Source organism: Silene latifolia, chromosome 8 (genome assembly GCF_048544455.1).
Source record: "Silene latifolia isolate original U9 population chromosome 8, ASM4854445v1, whole genome shotgun sequence".
In the NCBI taxonomy this organism is placed as follows: domain Eukaryota; kingdom Viridiplantae; phylum Streptophyta; class Magnoliopsida; order Caryophyllales; family Caryophyllaceae; genus Silene; species Silene latifolia.
In genome coordinates this window covers 71340840-71362013 of record NC_133533.1, presented here as the reverse complement: position 1 = coordinate 71362013, position 21174 = coordinate 71340840, and the positions used below count along the sequence as shown (strand labels likewise).

Below are 21174 nucleotides of genomic sequence, written 5' to 3'. Positions count from 1 at the left end.
TGACTTTTGGCGACAACAAGAAAGGTGAAATCATTGGTATTGGAAAAGTTGGTAAGTCAAAGTCATTATGCGTGGACAAAGTGTTACTTGTCAAAGGTTTGAAACACAATCTCTTGAGTATTTCACAACTATGTGATCGAGGTAATATTGTTGAATTTCTTGCAAGTGAATGTAGAATCATCAATGGAAAAACTAGAGAACTCATACTTGAAGGTAAACGTGTCAAAGATGTCTACATGACTAACTTATATATATTCATTGTCGGGTCAATCACTATCATGCATGAGTGTTCAAAATAACGACCCTTGGCTTTGGCACAAACGACTTGGTCATGTAAATGCTAAGACACTTAACACCCTCAAGAGACTTGATCTAGTTGACGGCATTCCTAACATTAAGTTTGAATTTAAATCACTTTGTGATGATTGTGTTAAAGGAAAACAAGTTAAATGCTCTTTTAAATCCAAAAAGGTTGTTAGCACTTCCTTACCTCTTGAACTCATTCATATTGATTTATGTGGTCCCATGCGCATTGTGAGTAGAGGTGGAAGTCGTTATATTTGTGTCATTGTAGATGACTTCACAAGATTTGTTTGACTTCTCTTCTTAAGTTCTAAGGATCAAACATTTGATGAGTTCTTAATTTGGGTCAAAAAGGTTCAAAACAAATTTGGTTATAAACTTCTCTCATTGAGATCCGACCATGGAACCGAGTTTGAGAACTTGTCATTTGAGTCTTATTGTAATGAGAATGGTGTTAGTCATAACTTTTCGGCCGCAAGAACCCCACAACAAAATGAGGTTGTGGAACGAATAAATCGAACTCTTGAAAATATGGCTAGGACCATGCTCATTAGCTCTAAAATTCCTAAGAATTTTTGGACCGAAGCCGTAAACACATCTTGTTATATTTACAACCGTGTCATGATTAGAAAAATTATTGAGAAAACTCCCTATGAACTACTACGAGGAAGAAAATCTAATCTTTCACATTTAAAATGCTTTGGTAGTAAATGCTTTGTGCACAATAATGGAAAAGACAACCTTGACAAATTTGATCCTCGTAGTGATGAAGGAGTTTTTGTTGGTTATTCCGATCATAGTAAAGCCTATAAGGTTTATAACAAAAGGACTATGAAAATGGAAGAAAGTGTTCATGTAATATTTGACGAATCTAGTCTTTCTGTGTCAAACACACAGGTTGATGATGAGGATGATGAATATGATGATGATTTTGAGATTGGTATGGCACGACATGATATGGATCAAGTGGTGGAATAGGCTGAGCAACAGTTGGAGCCACTGTTGCATGAGAAGGATGTCCAAAATTCAGGGGGAACTAATCGTCCTCCTACACAAGATGATGCTACCTCATCCAGGGGGAATAAGGATGGTGAAGAACAGCCCAATCTAATCATAAACGAACCACAATCACCTCCTTCAAACAATCCTCATGTAACAGTCCCCTCTACTGTTGCAGACGAACAAACCGAATCCTTTAACCCACTTATTCCCAAAAAATGAAACCACCAAAGCTCACATCCTTTATCAAACTTAACCTGTGACCTAACCTCTGGAATAAAAACCAGATCATTATCTCTCCAAAATTTCTGTGCACACAATGCTTTCATCTCACAAATTGAACCATACCATGTCACAGTAGCCTTGACTGATGAATACTGGATGATAGCAATGTAAGAGGAATTGGAGCAATTCGAAAGGAACAAGGTATGACATCTTGTCCCCAGGCCCTCCCAACGTACTGTAATTGGTACACGGTGGGTCTTTCGCAACAAGTTAGATGATGTTGGAGAAATCGTAAGGAATAAAGCTAGACTAGTGGTGCAAGGTTTTAACCAACAAGAAGGAATTGACTACGATGAAACCTTTGCACCGGTAGCTAGGCTTGAGGCCATACGAATTCTTGTAGCTTTTGCGTCTTTTCAAGGTATAAAGCTTTTTCAAATAGATGTCAAAACCGCATTTTTAAATGGATACCTTGATGAAGAAGTGTTTGTTGAACAACCTCCGGGCTTTGTAAACAACGAATTTTCCAACCACGTTTTTAAACTTGATAAAACACTTTATGGTTTAAAACAGGCTCCTAGGGCCTGGTATGATAGGCTTTCAAAGTTTCTATTGGAAAATGGTTTCTTACGTGGGTCCGTGGATAAAACTTTATTTATCAAGTCACAAGGAGATAAACTGTTGCTTGTGCAAGTATATGTCGATGACATTATTTTTGGAGCAACTAACAATGTTCTTTATAAGTACTTTTCTGACTTAATGACTTCCGAATTTGAAATGAGTATGATGGGAGAACTTGGATTTTTTCTTGGTCTTCAAATCAAACAAAATGAGAACAGAACAATGATTCATCAATAAAAGTACTTAAAAGAAATGTTAAGTAAGTTCGGGTTGACTGATTCTAATTCTATGCCTACACCAATGGTGCCCAAAATCAAGCTTGATAAGGACGAACATGGTAAGAGCATTAGTGAAAATGTTTATCAAGGTATGATCGGTTCTTACTTTATTTAACCGCTAGTCGACCCGACATACAATTTAGTGTGTGTGCTTGTGCCCGTTTCCAAGCAAATCCTAAGGAATCACATTTCAAAGCCGTTAAACGGATTTTTAGGTATTTGATTGGAACACAAGGGCTATATCTTTGGTACCCAACTCACTATGAACTTGATCTTGTAGGATTTTCGGATGCGGACTATGCCGGTGATACATTGGATAGGAAAAGTACTTCGGGCATTGCTACTTTCTTAGGACTGTGTCTCATTTCATGGGCTTCTAAGAAGCAAAACACCGTTGCATTGTCCACGGCCGAAAGTGAATATGTGAGTGCCGCTCTATGTTGTGCACAAATTCTTTGGGTACGTCAACAATTGCATGATTATGGCCTTATTTTCGAGACTACCCCTATATTTGTGACAATAATAGTGCAATCAATATATCAAAGAATCCTATACAACACTCACGAACTAAACACATCGACATACGACATCATTTTTTACGTGATCAAGTTGAAAAGGGTAATATATGTCTAAACTTTTGTAAAACAGAAAATCAAATTGCGGACATTTTTACAAAATCGTTGGAAAGAGAACAATTCGTAAGATTTCGGTCGGAAATTGGTTTACTAGGTGACATGTAGCTAAAATAAATTGTTTTTCTTCAATGATTGACTAGAAGATGGAATGATATGTTCACAAATTAAGCTAATTCGTCTAATATGTACAAATGGGTCGAGAAAAATTAAATCTCAAAATCCCTTATGCATTTGAGTCAATAACCTCGAGCCACTAAACCACTTTATGTTAAATCACCTAAAAAACCTACATACTAGCCTTAACCTCTCAACACTCAACCACCCACCTTCCTTGTTAACCACACCAACCCACATTTATTCTCCATGTTTCAATGCTAAAACATCCTATTACCCACTAAAACCCCCTTTTTCTTTTCGAATTCCCCAACCGTCAAAACCCTTCCTTTTTCAAAATGTCCTCACAACAATGATTTTCCAAAGAAGTCCTCCAACTTAGAAACTCATTCAATCCAAAATACATTGCCAAAAAGAAAATGTCCTCCAAACCCGCTGCCAAGACTGATGTGACCATCTCTACCACTGCCAAACCTACCGTTGCACGAAGAAGACAACCGCCAACAGAGGTGGTGGTCGGGGCAGAGGAGGTCGTGACAGGAGACCTCCAATCTCGCTCCATTTGGATGAAGTGGTGGATTTTGACACCGATGAAGAAGAGTCCGGTTCTAAAGAAATCAAAAAGAATGAAGAAATTGACAAAGCAAGTGATGTTGTTAAAACAAGTGAAAAGGAAGATCAACCAAGTGAAATGAAAGAGGGGGAACTTGAAGGTGAAAAATCAAAAGAGAGTAATGAAAAATCAGAGGGAGAAGATGAGAAATCAAAGGATTGTGAGGGAAAATTAGAGGGAAATGAAGAAAAATCAAAAGAAAATGAGGGAGATTCAAAAGAAAGTCCGAAAAAATCAAAAGGAAGAAAGAAAGGTTCGAAAGAAAAGAGGGAGAAAGGTGGTAAAGCTAATAAGAACGAGAAAGAGAAAAATGTTGATATTAGTGCAGAAACAAATGAAGATGAAAATAAAACTGATAAGGAAAAGAATGATGGTGATGTGCTTTTGAAAGACTAAGTGAATGAACAATTGGAAGATGATGTGACGGATGCAACAAGCACTCCCACTGTTGAAAAGGAAATCAATCATGACATTGAGAAAAACTATGAAGACCCAAAGAAGACCATACATGTTGAAGAAGTAGTTGATGTTGAGGATCATGGTGATGCCGAGAGTGTGTTTGACGATGGGCTTGACCCATTATTCTCACAATCCGCATCAAGAACCCGGTCTAAGCGAAAGATGGTTGAGATCTTCGGTGATGATGATGATGAATCACCGGAAGCCACCCCACCAAAGCACAAGGCTACTCTAAGAGAAGGGATCCGGTTCCAAAAACAAGGCAACCAAAAAGGCTCGGTATCATCAAGAGATGTCTAGTGTGAATGAAGATGAGATTCTTGAGGAGAAGGTTCCACTCAATACTTGCATGGACCTGGTCATTGCTCCTTTTGGTGAATCGTTCAAAAATGACGTCCTTAACCATCTCAATTCTCTCGATCTTCCGGATGAGACTCTCAAGCTATGCCACAGTATGCTAATCTGTTGCTTCCACAGTGGAAGGGATACAGAAAATCTTGGTATGACACTTCTCTTGCCTTCAAATACTTCAAATAAGTTATGAAGGTTCTTCGACCTCATGATAACAATGGTCCAACCAAAATTTATGCCTTAGTCGAAAAATGTAAGAGTAAGTGCAACATTCTCATTTAAGTCAAGTTATGGTAAAACCATGCAATTGTACGTTGTACTGTGGTTTTTGGTACTACCGTACGGAGGAAGATTTTCGACCAAAATGTTTTAAGTGTTTAAACTTTGTAAATTTCAAACCTTAAACATTTGAATTTTCAAAAGCTTGAAAAACAATCTGAAATTTTGGAGTCACAAATCCACTTGACTAAGCCTCTAGATTTGTGCAAACACCTTTTACTAAAATGGTAAGAAAGACTTGTCAAACTTCTAAAGTAAGAAAAACTTTTTGCCATTTTGGTAAAATGTCACATGTTGAGTGTAGAAGCTTAAGTTTTCTGATTTCTTAAGCCCCAAGCCTATAGTCTAACACTTACCATCACTCAAGGCTACTATTTTTATAATGGATTTAATCTTTCCAAGTTGTACTTACCTAAGACTAAATCCACTATAAATAGAGTGTCTTAGTCACATTTATTTCTTAAGACTTCCAAAACATTTATTGTAAAATTTTGCAAATCATTTGTGCATTTAAAGCTTTGTTCTTCAAGTGTTTGCAAAACGTTTTTCTGATTTTAAAGTCTTCAAATTGTTTTCGAAAAAACTGTAAAACCTCCAAGTATCAGTTCGCTGTACTGTGACATAATGAGTTTGTTCCATGATTCTCGTGTTAAATCTTAATTGTGATCTCCATGTTCATTTAGTGAACTCTTGAGATTCAAGATTCTGTAACACCTTGAGATAGAACCCATAAACTCTTGAAGCGGAGTAGCTTTAAGTTTGAGTGCAACCGAAGTAGGTTGACGAGTTATTTTCATTGTAAGGGGTTTAGTAAATTTGAGTAAATTTCTAAACAAGCAATAAAATAACGGTTGGACGTAGGCCTCGGAGTAGAGGCTGAACCAATTTTTTAAAATGTCGTTTGTTTGTTCATTTACTTTTACGTTCTTCCACTTTGCTATTTCTCGCATGTACCTAATCAAGTTACGTAACATCGACCTATATCTTGTGTGACATGAATCATTGCATTTCTTGTAACTTACATTTAATTAAGTTTCTCAAGTCTTGTCATTCAATATTCTTTGCTTAAGTTAATGAATTAACCAAGTTAAGGATAAAATTTTTAAAAGTTACACCTAATTCACCCCCTCTCCCTCTTAGGTGTTAAACGTTCTTAACTTTTCAAGTTTGAAATAAAAAAAAGATGAAAATATATAAAGAGGAAAACAAGTCTAGATTGGACCACACATATTACCCAAAATGAATACTCCCTGTCTAAACTAATCAATTTGAATTACTACTATACACTACAAAGCGAAATTGAAAAGTAAAAGTTGAGAATTGAGACTATTCAATGTTGACTATTTTAGTCACATTCTTCCTTTGTCCGTGTACAATGCTTTGCTGGCCTTAGGATGAGCTGCCGAGCTGAGCGCAAGCATGAGGTGCTCAGCTAGAGCTGGAGCTGGAGCTCGAGCTCAACCTTATAGTAGGATTTGAACTCTGGTCATTTGGTTTGAATATGAAGTTAGAACCAACTCTCCTACTTTATCATGTTGATAGTTTAGTTATAACATGTTACACCGTATTCATTGTAGTGATATATCCCAAAATGGAAAGACAATCAATTTGAAAGAAAAAAAAGGAATTGTCGTGTCTCGAACTCGTAATCACGAATTATACGCGGTCAAAAATCTTTAATGGAAAAAGAGGAGTACCCATTAAAAAGCTAAAAAACATGGGATACCATGTAAAATATCCCTCTATTTTATTGAATTGAGGTCTTAAAACCCCATTATACTAAATAGCGGGGAAGTGGCAAATAAGCCCCAAACGTTTGCCACTACATGCAAATTAGCCCCATAACATTTTATACGTGCAAATTAACTCCATTAGTTATACCCGATGTGCAATTTGCCCCAATTAGAGATATCCGAGTAAATTTCTCGCCGAAAAATATTGACATGGCACCGGAAAGCCAACTAGGATAGATTAAATAAATAATAAATTTTTTTTTTAAAAAAAAAAAACAATTATCACTGTCACTTTTATCACTCGTTACTTCCTCCCTCTCTCTCCCACTCTCATACAATATATTTTAAGCTCTTTCCATCCGATCCATTTTTTCTATTTTTTTTCATCACAATTTTGTTGTTTGTTGTAGCGTACACTAATTCTCATATATCATCCACCATTTTTGTAATTAAAGTTTAACAAGTATCACGAAAACTGGAAAAAAAAATTGAAATTTGGGGAAAATTGAGTTTATGCACAGTACACTTATATACCGCCATTTTTACACAGTTTGAGCTCGTAAATTAACAATGGCGATGAAGAAGATAGGAAGCAATAAACAGACGTAAGAAATAAAAATAATGGGGTTAATTTATTATCTAAAGGCGAAAGAAGATGGGAAGCAATAAACAGACGTAAGAACTAAAAATTAACAATGGCGATGAAGAAGATAAGAAGCACTAAATTGAAATCTGCCAATATTTAGAATCATGTTTTTGTTTTAAAAAAAATTATAATTTAATTTAATCTATTCTAGTCATCTTTCCGGTGGCACGTCAATATTTTACGGCGAGAAATTTACTCGGAAATCTCTAATTGGGGCGAATTGCACATCGGATATAACTAATGGGGTTAATTTGCACGTATAAAATGTTATGGGGCTAATTTGCACATAGTGGCAAACGTTTGGGGCTTATTTGCCACTTCCCCGTACTAAAAAGTAACCTCATTTAAAGAAAATTGTAAAAAAAAACAAAAAGCAAATTATACTACTGAGTACTAAATAAACATCTACCTGCTCGCGAGGTTTTTGTAGCGGAGTTCGAGGTCATGCAAGTCGATTATTGATTAAGTCGATTTTCAATTGCTCGCAAACTGTCTTATCTCATTATCACGAATCAAATTGGATTCGGGTCAGTTTTTGACCGCTCTTGCTTACCATCTTATCCGGTCAAAGTTTGTCAGAACTCAGAACACGAAGACGAAGAGGAACACAGTACGGAAGATTGACTCAGATATTTTACAAAACAAAAACATTCCATCGATAAACTCCCCTAAACTCAGCCGACCCCAACCCAACCCACCTCCATGTGACATGTGTTTCTCTCTCTTCCGAAGCCAGAAACCCAAACCAAACACCAAACCCATGGGTCACTTCACCACCACCACCAGCCGAACCACCCAATCGAACCACAGCAACAACCATTCAACCACCTCAACAACCTCCAACAACCACCAATCGTACTCATCCCAATCAAAATCTTCCTCAATATCAAGCCGAACCTCACTCTCAAGCCTAAAAGACTCTCTCCCTGAAAACCCACACATCTACGACTTCTCCCAAATCCGAGCCTACACCAATAACTTCCTCCTCAAGCCACTCTCCTCTTCCTCTTCTTCCACCTCCTGGGTTTGCGTGTCCAACACGAAACCGTCTCTCGTCACGCAACGCAAGCTCCGCCGTCCGATTGACCTTCCAGATCTACGGCTCAAACTCTCCCTCCTCTGTAAATCGCATCACGCTAACATCGTTAAACTGTACGGTGCCACGGTGTCCGGGAATTATGTTTATCTTGTTTATGAATTTGTAAATGGGGCAAGTTTGAGTGATTGTTTGCGAAACCCGAGGAATCCGAATTTTACCGTGTTGTCGAATTGGTTATCGAGGATTTCTGTTGCCGCCAATGTTGCTGATGCGTTGGATTATATGCATAATTGTGTTGCGGTTGGGGTCAGGTCGGGGTTTGTGCATAATCATTTGAAAAGTAGTTCGGTTATTATCTGCGACGAGACAACTTTGGTAGCGAAGATTTGTCATTTCGGCACTGCGCAATTGTGTGGCGAAGTGCCGGAGACGATTACCACCGTGGGGGATGACAGTGAGAATATTACGGTGTTGAAACGGGTTGGGAGCGGAGTAGGGAAGTTTGAGGGGACGAGAGGGTATATGGCGCCTGAATTTCAGGTGACGGGGGTGCCAACGTTGGAGTCGGATGTGTATGCGTTTGGGGTGGTGTTGTTGGAGTTGTTGTCGGGGAAGGAACCGATTAAGGTGGATATTGATAAGAGGACGGGTGCGTTTCAGAAGGTTTCCTTGATTGAGGTTGCTAAGGAGGCGGTGGAGGGTGGGACGGGGAAGTTAAGGCAGTGGGTGGATAGACGGTTGAGGGATTCGTATCCGGTTGAGGTGGCGGAGGGTTTGGCTAGGGTGGGGTTGGAGTGTGTTCAGGAGGATCCGAGGAAGCGGCCTGATATGGGTCGGGTTGCTGGGTGGATTTCTAAGTTGTTTTTGGAGTCTAAGACTTGGGCTCAGAGTATGGGGTTTCCTGATGATATTACTGTTTCGTTGGCTCCCAGATGAATGACTTTTTGGTCCATTTTGCAGCCAGTACGAGGTATATATCGCTTCAGACTATGTTGCATCGGCTTGAAAGTGTAGTCTATGGTTATAACTTGCTCCAGATTGATTAGATCGAAAGCAATTGTTATTAAATGTTGTGCGTAGTGTGTTAGAATTGAAGCGTCAAACAAAGGCATTGCATCAACTTGAAAGCCTAGTCTATGGTTAAACTTGTCCGAGACTGATAAGATTGAGAGCGATTGCTCATTAATAAAGGTTGGGCTAAGTTTGTGAATATTGAAGCTTCAAAGTTTAAAACAGAGGCGTATCTACGTACACTGCGGAAGTGCGAAAGGTAACCCCTGGTCATATTTTCACGTTCACATACATGTCAGCATATATATAAATTAATATTTAACCGTCTCTGGTGGCGTTAATTGTATAGTACTCGTAAGATATAGTAACCCTTTGGGCTTCTATATCTTCGGCCTAAGATCCGGAACTGAGATAACACTAAAGAATTGAGAACTTGTGCAAGAGGAATTGAGATGTGGGTAATTGTATTATTTGTGAGAGTTGGAAACTCGTCTCCGCTTACCATTTTTTTTTTACTTCTGTTGGAAACTATTTTAGCAACTTTTTCAGGGTTGATGATGATTATTGACAATATGTAATCTAAAGCCAATTGCAGATATTGTACTTTAATACGAGTAATATTCAAGAAATTGTAAATAACAATTCATTGGTGAGATTTGAGAATACTTGCAAATGTCATCTTGGATTATCCCTTTAGCACCAGAAAGTGTTGTTTGTTGGTTCCGAGATGAACTTTTCTGTTCATTTTAGCCGAGACAGATTAGATTTAAAGCAATTGCTCATTAATAAATGTTGAAATCGTTTGTGAGAATTGAAGCTTCCAACAAAATGTGCATCAACTACAAAGTGTAGTCTTTCTTTAAATTTGTCCAAGATTGATTACATACTTCAAAGAGTAGGAAGTACATAGTAGGAGCAAGCTTATTGTGAAAATACTAGCAGGTGATCAGAACAGTTCAGGGTTCGTGTTTATATAGTGAGATTTGTTGAAACTCTAATATTTCTATGTACTTCTACTGTACAAGTATGGAAATAAGGAGTAATATTTTAGCAAATTTTCAGGGTTGGGAGATGAATATTGACACAATGTAATCTAAGCCACTGCAGAAAATTGTACATTAGTAACATTAATTGTTGAGAAGACTAAATGGGCATTACATGGGTACATTCAAAACCAGAAATTACAAACCAAATTACCAAAGGCCAGCAACTGTTTCCTGTACATCTACACTAAGGAGTCGATACTGTACTGTACGACAACTAACATTAGCTAGACTGTTGGAACCGGGATTCAAGTGGTAACACCAAGACGCTGGGCGAGGTACACAAGATGCCAAGTCAGCCCCATCAGTGTCATTATATTTAGGAGGGACGAGTATGAGTTGAGCTTCTTCAACCTGTAGTCAAGTTTAGCCAACTTGTTCTTAACCCTGTCTTGCTCTGACCTGGTGGTGGCAGGCTCAGTGGCTGCAACTGTTGTGTGGGTGGCAGTAGCAGTAGCAGTAGTTGTTGGAACTGCATCAGTAACCACTGTGTCTATCACTCTTGCAGGAGTGCCTCGTCCGTCTATTCCTCTTCCTTCCTCTTTTTCCAGCTTCATCCTTCCAAACATAACCTGCATACACGAAGTACAATCCCAACATTAGGCAACAAGCAAGTAAGAAAAACATAGTTGTCCGTAATTGACGAGACTGGTTGATTACCTTGGTGGCGCGAGGCTCCAAGAACAGGAGATTAGCCAAAACCATAAGCAAAGAAGTCATAAGATTATACCCTTGAAAAATCTCAGGTTTACTTTTAAAGACCTTACCGCGATGTCCCAACAAATGCCCTAACAAACCCAAACCAATACTACCCACCATAGCCTTGAAATACACCGGATACACCTTACTTTGCACCAACGCAAACTGTTGTCTCGGCAATACCCCCGCCAACACGTAACTCATAATAAAACTCACCCAAACCCCCATCCCATACGCCATCGCAACCCCCATCAAATTCATTAAACTCCCTAACGAATCGAACCCTGAAAAAACATACCCTATTACATTCCTAACCATCCCCTTCCCTCGTTTCACAATATCCGATAATTCCCTCTTTCCCTCCCTACCCTTCTCAATCACCTTCTCTTTCGTCTCCTCCACTAAATCCTCCGTTTTCTCCTTCATTTTCTCCCCAGTCTCCTTAACCTTACCTTTCACATCTCCGACCTTCTCTCCAACTTTCTCACCCGTCTCCCTAACCTTACCTTTCACTTCTCCGACCTTCTCCCCAACCCTTTCCCCTGCCTCCCTAACCTTGCCTTTCACATCTTCAACCTTTTCTCCAACTTTCTCCCCGGCTCTCGATGCCATCTCCTTCACCGTATCCACCCCTTCCTCGACCGCCTCCTCAGCCTCCGCCGCCTTCTCCCTGGCTCTCCCCAACACGCCAGCCACCTTATGCTTACACTTCCCAAACGCATCACAAATAAGCTCCCTCGGGCCGGCTGTATGCTGGGAGACTCCAGCCACAGCAGCCGCCGCATGAGACAATTCCTCTGGCGGTGGGCCAGGTTGCTGGTGCGGTGGAGAGATGGATACCTTAGTGTTTCCATCACCGGAGACGTCGGCGTATTCAACAACCACAGCCCTATGTCCGTCTTTGACGATGACTTGCTCTCCACGTTCGTTGCTAACCGGGTTTGGTGAGAATAAACCGGAAACTGCAAATGAAGTTGCTATTAAACTTAATGCTATCAAATTCATCATTTTTTGATTTATAAAAGATGATGATGGTAATTTTGTTCAGTTTATTTTTGAGAATGGAGTGTTGTTGTGATGAAGCGGTTGGAGGTTTAAGCGGGTTGTCGGGTGGCAGTTTTTAGAGACTGTTTGACAAGTGACGCGTGGCTGTGTTGGGTTTTATTAACTGACACGTTGTGCTCACGTGTCTCTTTGTGTGTTTGTCCAGCAGGATGGTAAACAATTTTTTAAAAAAAAAAGGTAAAGAGAGAAGATGAGACTGCTGTTTCAGGTTTTGGGCTTTTATGGGCTAAAATTTTTAAACGTCAATTTTTTCCTTTTTTTCCCGTACTCTAACGTCAATAATAGTAGTAGATTCCCCGGTAAATAGCCCAACCGGATCGGGTTCGGGTCGCGACAATTTCGGAATTGCGGACATTGAGCCGGGTTATTTCGGATTAGAGTTATTTCTGGGTTAACTATTATCAGGTTTTTTTATTGATAATAATCAGTGTGAAATAATAAGGATTGGGGTTGAGTTATATTGGGTCGAGTTTAGCTTGGGTCTCGAGTTTGAGTGTCGGATCGGGTTAAAATACGAGACTATTTTACGGAAGACTAATTTATTAGTTTTTTTCCCCCATTTTTAATGAAAAATCATCACTGTTAATTAGGTCCAATTATCAGTGCGATTAACTCTAGTCAGGTTCATGTTGGATTTAGTCAATTCAGATTTATGCCGTGTTATGATCAAGGTTAAAAACCGAGTAGGTTTTGGCCATATTTTATTCATTTTCAAGTTTGGATCAATAATTTCATTTTTGATAAAAAATTTTTTGTAACATGTAAGCTTGTATTAAAAACAGTACTCTTCAAACATCTTGCATCAGTTTTGATTTTCCATCACAAACATTCCATAATCCTATTTTTCATTGCCTTGACAAAGAATATCTAGCTTATGCAACCAGTTTCTGTCAGTGTTCGAAATTGATCCACATATCATTAGTTTCACTCGAGCATGTACCAACTTCTTGATTTCTTGCACAACATTTTCAGGCTTGTTAAGCACCAAATGAATTCTGCACTTATTCCTCTCAAACTATACATTATACCAGCATGCCACCTTCACCATACTACAAACCTTCTGCTGTAGCAATGCTGCATTATTATCATGCATTGCGTCAAAGGCAAAAGTTACAAAATGAAAGTTTTCAGTTTTCTCAGTAAACTTGAAAAATGGCTCTAACAATACAATCAAACTTGTGTCAACATGTCTAATTATGAGCACTCTAAACTGCCAGAGAGAAGGAAAAAAAATGCAAAAAAGAAAAAACAGCTCTGTTAACTCGACACCACCCTCCGAGACCAAATTCGTAAAAGTAAGCAAGTAGCTGTCAAAAAGCTCACGAACATGCAGGCAACAATAGCTTTATCAACAAAATTCCATTGCCTTGTGTTTGGTTTCGCCAAATTAAGGTTAGGTTGTTGAGGAAGGTTGCTCTCCCTCTCTGAACCCTTCATTACGTGATGGGTCCGCTTACGCAGTCCATGATGATCGTCTTCGGATGTCTTGCCACTCATTTGGGCCGGGATTCCTTCTGAGGTTTCACTGCATTGTGTAGCAGAACAGCATGAGCCTGACTCGTTTGAGCATGCACATGGTTCGGGAGTTGAACTATGAGGAGAGCATTTATCGTATTTCGCATTACTCCTGTCTGACGTTGTTTCAGGCTTATAGGGATTAAGAACCTCGATGACTTCCCCAAAAACCGACCATCTTCCCACAGAAGTGATTCTTACTTTAGCTGAAGCACCTAGAAGGGTTTCTGGAGTATCTACCAGGACTTGTATGTATCCTTTAGTATGTCCCACCTGACAGCACCAAGTCTCAGTTCGTAAGAAACGACCATATAAGAATCATGTGCTAATTTGTGAAAATGTTCACAAATTAATAGGGAAAACAGAGTGGAATATGGTAGTGTCAAAGTGTCGTGAAAATGTTCCAACACAACTGCAAGGGTCAGCCACCAAGACACAGCTAATTTGTGAAAATGTTCCACTTCTTTGGTCCTAAATGAAGTGTCAAATATGGTAGTGTCAAAGTGTCGTGACTTGTCGGAATATGACAGCATACACAGTCAAAGACTCAAACTCTCAAAGTGAAGAACCAAGGTAACACAATATTAATAGGGAAAACAGAGTGGAATAATCAACAAAACTAACTTTCGGCAATTACATGTTATTCCAATCCTTCATTTTCTCTCAAGTACATGTGTCGAACACTAGACTACCATGGATGGGGAAAAAAATTTCTCAGTCAATAACATGACCAGTTTATCGGAAATAGACAAGTCTCACATCCAAACATGCTCCCATGTCAGATACTAGTAACAAGATTTGCAACTGACTACAGCATCTAAAGGCTAAAGCATATGCAACTAAGGTAAATAACTGAACAAATACTCCTCTTTCCTTCTCGGTAAAAGAGTAGCACAGTTGCACAAAAAACGCCACAAAGACTACCAGAAAACAAAGAGACAATTTAGATTAAACTGCAGAATTTAGGAATGTTTCTACCACGCATGTACGAAAGAAACAAAAGATATTAGGTATGCAAAAGAAAGCGATATGTGCAATCATCTTACCAAGTGAATCCCATCTGAAGCGACATCAGTTATCCATATTCTCTCAATCTGCCCTTCCATTCCATTATATGGAGTGAATGATTCAAAAACAGTAGTTAGTTCACGACTCCGTTTCTTAACGACTGCACTTGGAACCTTCTTCATCCTTGCAGCAGGAGTACCTAGCATCGTGAAAGTGTATAAATAATACCATAATTCAAATGCTTCAAAGGCTCCTGACCATGGCCGATTAAGGAGGTCGTAGGACACTTCGAGATAGCACTTTAAAAAAAGGGGGGACGTACAAAAATAGGTTTGTCCGTTGTCATGCACATTATAGCAGGGATTCTTAGAATATTACCAATTATAACTGGAACTTTGAGAAACAATGTGACAATACAGAAATAATATATTGATAAGAAAGAGAGGGACTGAAGTAACTATACCGGGGCGGGGATAGAATTGTGAAATATGAACTTGAGCAAGCTTGTAATCCTTGATAAGCTTAACGGTCTGGGCAAAATCATCATCAGTTTCACCTGAAGAAACGATTCAGAGCGACAGTTAGCTTCAGAGAGTAATCATAAATGGTATTGTGGGGGTATATCCGATTTATATTGTAGACTTCATGTCTTTCCTCATTGCACCACACTGACATGTGAAAGAATCTTTCCAAAACATTGCAAGGATTAGCTTCACATCATAGCCTCTAACTGTTCAGAAAGACAAACATCTTCACAAATTTAGTTAAAAGGAAGTTCATAGTTACCAGGAAAACCACAGATAATGTCAGTTGCAATCTGCATTCCAGGAACTAGTTCCGTCAAAGTATCTGCCACAGTCCTGAACTCTTCTACAGTATATTCTCTATTCATAGCCTGATCATCAATCAATATTAAGAAGCCACACAATGAATATAAGCTAAAAGGTCAGCTGTCTTTACTTGAAGATAGAGGGTAAGAATAAAACTAGAAAGGAAATGACAAGATCTGAAATCAATGTAAGCAATTGTTGACTGAAAAGCACATACACTTAGGACAGCATTACTCCCAGATTGCACGGGGACATGCAGAAAGGAGTATACACATGGATGGGACAATACTTGAGCTATCTCTTTTAGATGTTCAAGAATGTAAGGGGGATTCGTCATTCCAACACGAAGCATACAGCTCCCATTGGAGGGGAGCTCAGCAACGATTGCATTCAGAAGAATAGGAAGATTAGTTCCAATGTCACGCCCTGTGGAAGTCTCCGCAATTCAGTAAATGAAAGCTATAAAGTAATGCAGAAGTGAATCGCGTCCTAAAAATCGGAGTTTCTTTCGCTTTAAAGGACACAAAAAAGAACTAGAAAGTACCATATGCACCAGTATCTTCACTACTCAACCATATCTCTCTAACTCCCTCACCGATGACGGTTTTCACACGTTGAACCTGAAGCATTGGAGAATGTCAAAACCACACAAACTTTAAACCATATCAATATTACCCAGAGTCTAAAATACTTACAAGACTATCCACCGTATAACTTCCTAGATGACCACGTGCATGCTTTGTTTTACAATAGGTACAAGCACCTAAGCAACCAACATTGATTGGAAGTATCTCGACGAACTTGTTCTTTCTTACCTGCACATGAGAATGCACTGAACTATCCTCAGTTATTCATGCAATACACACAGCAAAACTTAACAATGTAGACATGAATTAGACACATACCTTAGGGAGATCAAGTGCTGGCAATGTTTTTCGATTCAGAAGTCGCACCTCATGACCTTTTAAGGTCTCTTCAACAACTTCAACAACACGGTCAATTTGCTGGACTCCAACTATACTAACTCCATCAAGCTCTTTCAGATTGCGGCTTCCTTGTGGTACACACCCTGCTACAACCAATGGTTTATTTGCACTTTTACCCTTCGATAAAAGAGTATCCATTGCAGACTGACTAGGTGCTTTAACTGTGCAGCTGCAACAATTTGACTTTATAGCATCAATATAACAACCGTATATACGACACCAGCTACTAACAAATTTTCTATTTAGCCTAAAAGGTAAATTGCATGTGGAAAAAAAAAACTTACGTGTTAATCAGCCATAAATCTGCCTCATCGGAATTGTCAGACAAGGTATATCCATAAGCAGAAAGCTGACCCGCCATGTATTCACTGTCACTCTGACACACAAAGATTATACTATTAGCCGTGGAAGATATATTGCTAACATACAGATAGAGATGAAAAATGATCTCCATAATCACAGAAGCTCTAGTCACAAACACATTCAAGTGACCATTATAATTATCGAAGTTATGAGCTGATCAAACTCAAATTGCAACACTTTCTATCCAATCTGTAACTGGTGGAATCAATGAGCCACTCTGACCTTCAGCAGATAACAAATTCACACTTCACATCAATGCCACTCCATATTTCTAAGCCAACCATCATCAACACGAAAAGTACAGCAATCACACGCATATCACAGCCAGACACTTATTATCAAGTAGATACATGGTGGTTATATTTTTTGTCGGATAATGGGTTTATGGCGAGGCATGGGGATCTATTTGAATCGGGTTGGACAGCATGGACTCACATTACATTAATATGAGACCATCTCACATGTAACTAATTGATAAGAATATATAGGTATCGAAATAATATGCAAACATCCATAAAAATTTTCAAAAACATCAGCATCCTGTGAATTTCAATATCCAATAGACGCAATAACAATCCTTAGCTTCGTATTTGAAGGCATAATCATACAAGTTTCCAGCAAATGCAGAAGAACTCTAATCAGTCCAATAACAATGGACATAAACACTCAGAAAACTTTACTCAATAATTTTATTGATTCCAAACTAAGAACTACATAAACATATATCCAAATACAATATGAACAAATTCATCTACAGGGATGGCTTAAATACCTGATTATGCGAGCACCCAAAAGTTTTAATATAAATAATCTGCAAAACAAATATCACAAATCACATGAATGAATAATCCCAATTGACAAAACAAGCTGATAAATTTGCAGAAAAAGCAAGAAACTTTGGGGATGAAAAGAGAAAACAAGACCTGGGTACCGGGAATTTTGATGGATTGAAGAGGGTCTTGAAGAAAAGATTGCTTAGATTGAAGGGGTTTTTTCTTAGGGTTTATACCAACTGAAGTTACAGGTAGCCGAAACCCAGGAGCAACTCCTCCATTTCCTACCAATAAATCTTCGATGTCTTCCATTTGATGGTAGTAACAATGGAGGGATTTGAAGGTTTTGTTTGTATGACGAAAGAGATTGTAGAGATGCCTTCAGTATACGCAGTGACTGACTGCACCCAAATGCTTGTTTTGTTGAAGCCTTGAAGGTGAGCTATTGGAGATGAATTGAGTCCATATCGAGTTTTGGGTTGCGTTGAATTTGGGTGCTATGCTGCTACTATCGATCGGCCACGAATAATTTCAAAGACGTCTCTGTTAAATTTCGTCGACACATTTACTAATTATCGTCGAGTATTGTTTATTAACACAACTTTTTAACATTGTCTCCATAACTCCATCCGTGTCTCTCTCTTTAAAATCTTTCTAAAACAAAAACAAACGGTTTTTCGAAAAAAAATCGTAATTGAGTTTACGTAATTTTCGATTATAACGTTGTAAATCAGTCGGAGAATGACGGTAACAACGATCAAGCTAGTAACGGATTTGCCGGGTATGTTTACGTTTTAATTACGCATCTATTTTATGATTTGTTATTCGGATTAGAGTAGAACGGATTAGCGATTCTCGATTCTCGAGCCCAAAATTTATCTTAGACGTAAATTATTTTTTTTTTTTAGAAAAAAAAATATCGAAATGGGCCTGGATGAAAAAATTCGTCAAGATGAGTTTTTTTTTTCAAACAGACGAAAAAGTTTTTCGTCCATACCTAGGTTTAGACGAAAAAGTTTTTCGTCTTGCCTATTTCATGTAACTTTTTGTAAAGAAAAAAAAAACTAATTTCCGTCTTACAAATGTCGTTAAATATAATAATTAATTAATTATGATAAATTCCGTATTACAAATGTCGTTAAATATATTAATTTCCGTCTCACGTAATTTCCGTGTTAAATAACTATTTTCGTGTTAAATATCGTTTTTAATTTTTAATTTTATTTTAAATTCCGTTTGTTTAATACGTTACGTTTCGAAATTCGTGCAGGATTATTACGAGGATTTCGGTAGCAACGATGTTGATTACTCAGAACATTTCATTACCAACAGAGTATTCACTTCAAGTAAAGAAGGGTTCAATTGGGCATATCAGACCGCACTTAGACTCGCTTTTGGCATTAACAGAGCAAGCAACAACAGATGGGGTCGGAACATGGATCTTCGTGTGGATTACTTTGTATTTCGTAGAGGTGGAAGACGTCCTAACAATGATGATGGGGAAGCGTTAATGAGGGCTAACACTACTTTCCAGTGGTGTGATTGCAAATTCAAAATGAAAATTGTTGAAGTACAAGCCGCCCCTCCACAATGGTTACTTTACATGGGTCGAGTCAGAGTTCATAATCATGCTTTGGTGAAGTATAGCGACGGTTATAGATATTACGCTAAGCTTAATGATGAGGAGTTGGCGTATATCGATGCCCAAGTTAGAGCTCATGTACTACCAGCAATGATTATTGCAGGATTACATAAGCGGAATTTAGAAAAATCACGACCCGCAAGACGACAAATCTACAACCGGGCTCAGAAAGTGAGGTCCGAGGAAAGAGAAGGAAGAAACCCGACACAACAAATGTTAGCACTTGCGGTTCAGCATAATTACGTGCACTTTTGGGTTACCGATCAGTCGACTAATCAGGTGACTCACATGTTCATGGCTCATCCGGAAGCCGTTAAGATGTTCCGATCATACTATTATGTAGTCATCATGGATTCCACGTACAAGACCAACAACTACGGTCTTTCGCTTATTGAGATGGTTGAGGTCACACCCGTTGGGAAGAGCTTTGTGGTCCTATATGCTTTTGTGAAGTACGAGTTTGAGGAGGGATATGCTTGGGTCTTACGGCATCTGAAGGCCCTTCTCAATGACGACGTTCAGCCTAATGTCATTGTTACAGATTTCGAAATCGGGTCGGCGAAGGCGATTCCCAATGTTTTTCCGAATTCCTCCCATTTGTTATGTCTTTGACATATATATGCTGCCGTGGAGACGAGATCACTTTATTTCACCAATCGTGAAAATCATTGGGCTAAGTACATTTCTTCAAGGTTGTTTGGAGCGGTTGTGGAGGCGGGGACTGAGTTGAGTTTGATGTGGCGTGGGAGAAATTGACAAAGCAATGGCCACCAGTAGCTGCTTATATTCAAAGTACTTGGATCCCGCAAGTTGAAAAATTGGTCAAGTACAGAACAAACAAACTAACACATTTTGGAAGCATATCTACATCCCGGGTTGGAGTCTATTGATCCAAAATACTCAAGAGGGGAGGGGGGGGGGGGGGTGAATTGAGGATTTAAAACTTTTTAAAGCTTTTTCGATTATGGGTATATAATTGATTATTTAAAGTTTATTGATTAAACTTTAACTAATCAACTAATCAACTAATGAAAGTAAACAGAATAAACGAAACAAACGAAAGAACGAAGAGACACACGGTTTTTGAAGTGGTTCAGTTTCACAAGTCGAAACCTACGTCCACTATTCTCTATTAATAAATTTAGTACCTTTCTACGGATTACAAATTTACTAACCCAACTCGTACAACTAACTCTAGCTGTAACTCAATGAGTACCGTTAAATACTCGAGTGACTAACTTACGCTAATAAGAATGCACTAATGATTCTAAGAAAGGTTCACGTTAATGAACAAGTTAAGAAATCAACTAAGCACTATTATCTTATAACGATAAATGAAGAACGAGTATGCGAGTTTTATGACACACGACCTTTCAAAATAGCAAATCGGTTTTTCTGCTTAAAACACACGGTTTTGCTTTGTAAAAATTAAAATCAATTTTTATGCTTAAGGTCTCTTTTTTAGATGTTGTAAATAGCAAAGTATTTATAGGAGGAGAAAGAGTAGGCTACACGGTTTTGTGAAACCCTAATAGCCGAAATAATAAGATATAGACACAAATCATATCTTCTTATTATCTCTTTCCTAAAAGCCCTCAAAAGATAATAAAGAATATTCAAAGAGATAGAATATAATCTTTCCAATTATTATCTTTACTATAAATTCTAAGATTATGATAAGATTTCCTAAAACAAGAATATCTTTAATCATAAATAAATATATTAAGTAAGATATATAAGATATGTAAAGATATTATTATAGAATAAAATCTTTACCTAATATACCCTAGGCAACACGAGATACCACGGCCCATAAGCTTCGTGAATCGTGCAAACCTTAGTCTTAACATATGATTAGAATTTAGGTTTTAAGAGAGGCTATCTAGAAACCCTAATTAGTAGCAAAGTCCAACTCATAAGTTGATCCATCATGACTACCAATTA

The 21174-nt window shown here is 38.4% G+C and overlaps 4 protein-coding genes across 4 annotated transcripts; 2 read left to right on the top strand and 2 right to left on the bottom strand.

The window, feature by feature from the left end:
* Positions 1–7807: 7807 nt before the first annotated feature.
* LOC141596955 (protein LYK5-like) lies at positions 7808–9984 on the top strand. The gene has a single exon (XM_074417238.1). It carries the CDS (start codon positions 7966–7968, stop codon positions 9229–9231), a length of 1266 nt encoding a protein of 421 aa, XP_074273339.1. The 5' UTR covers positions 7808–7965; the 3' UTR covers positions 9232–9984.
* A 411-nt stretch (positions 9985–10395) lies between these two features.
* LOC141596954 (uncharacterized) lies at positions 10396–12155 on the bottom strand. Its single transcript, XM_074417237.1, has 2 exons — positions 11010–12155; positions 10396–10921 (listed from the first exon to the last, which is right to left on the bottom strand). The coding sequence occupies exons 1-2, from the start codon at positions 12054–12056 to the stop codon at positions 10598–10600; spliced, it is 1371 nt and encodes a 456-aa protein (XP_074273338.1). The 5' UTR covers positions 12057–12155; the 3' UTR covers positions 10396–10597.
* Positions 12156–13162: 1007 nt separating this feature from the next.
* Positions 13163–18069, bottom strand: LOC141596953 (uncharacterized). The gene is made up of 11 exons (XM_074417235.1): positions 17739–18069; positions 17588–17626; positions 16737–16828; positions 16372–16621; positions 16162–16281; positions 16011–16086; positions 15684–15892; positions 15423–15531; positions 15100–15192; positions 14675–14835; positions 13163–13901 (listed from the first exon to the last, which is right to left on the bottom strand). Exons 1-11 carry the CDS (start codon positions 17898–17900, stop codon positions 13371–13373), a joined length of 1842 nt encoding a protein of 613 aa, XP_074273336.1. The 5' UTR covers positions 17901–18069; the 3' UTR covers positions 13163–13370.
* LOC141595348 (protein FAR1-RELATED SEQUENCE 5-like) lies at positions 17916–19842 on the top strand. Its single transcript, XM_074415312.1, has 2 exons — positions 17916–17972; positions 18859–19842. Exons 1-2 carry the CDS (start codon positions 17916–17918, stop codon positions 19840–19842), a joined length of 1041 nt encoding a protein of 346 aa, XP_074271413.1.
* The last annotated feature ends 1332 nt before the right edge of the window (positions 19843–21174 follow it).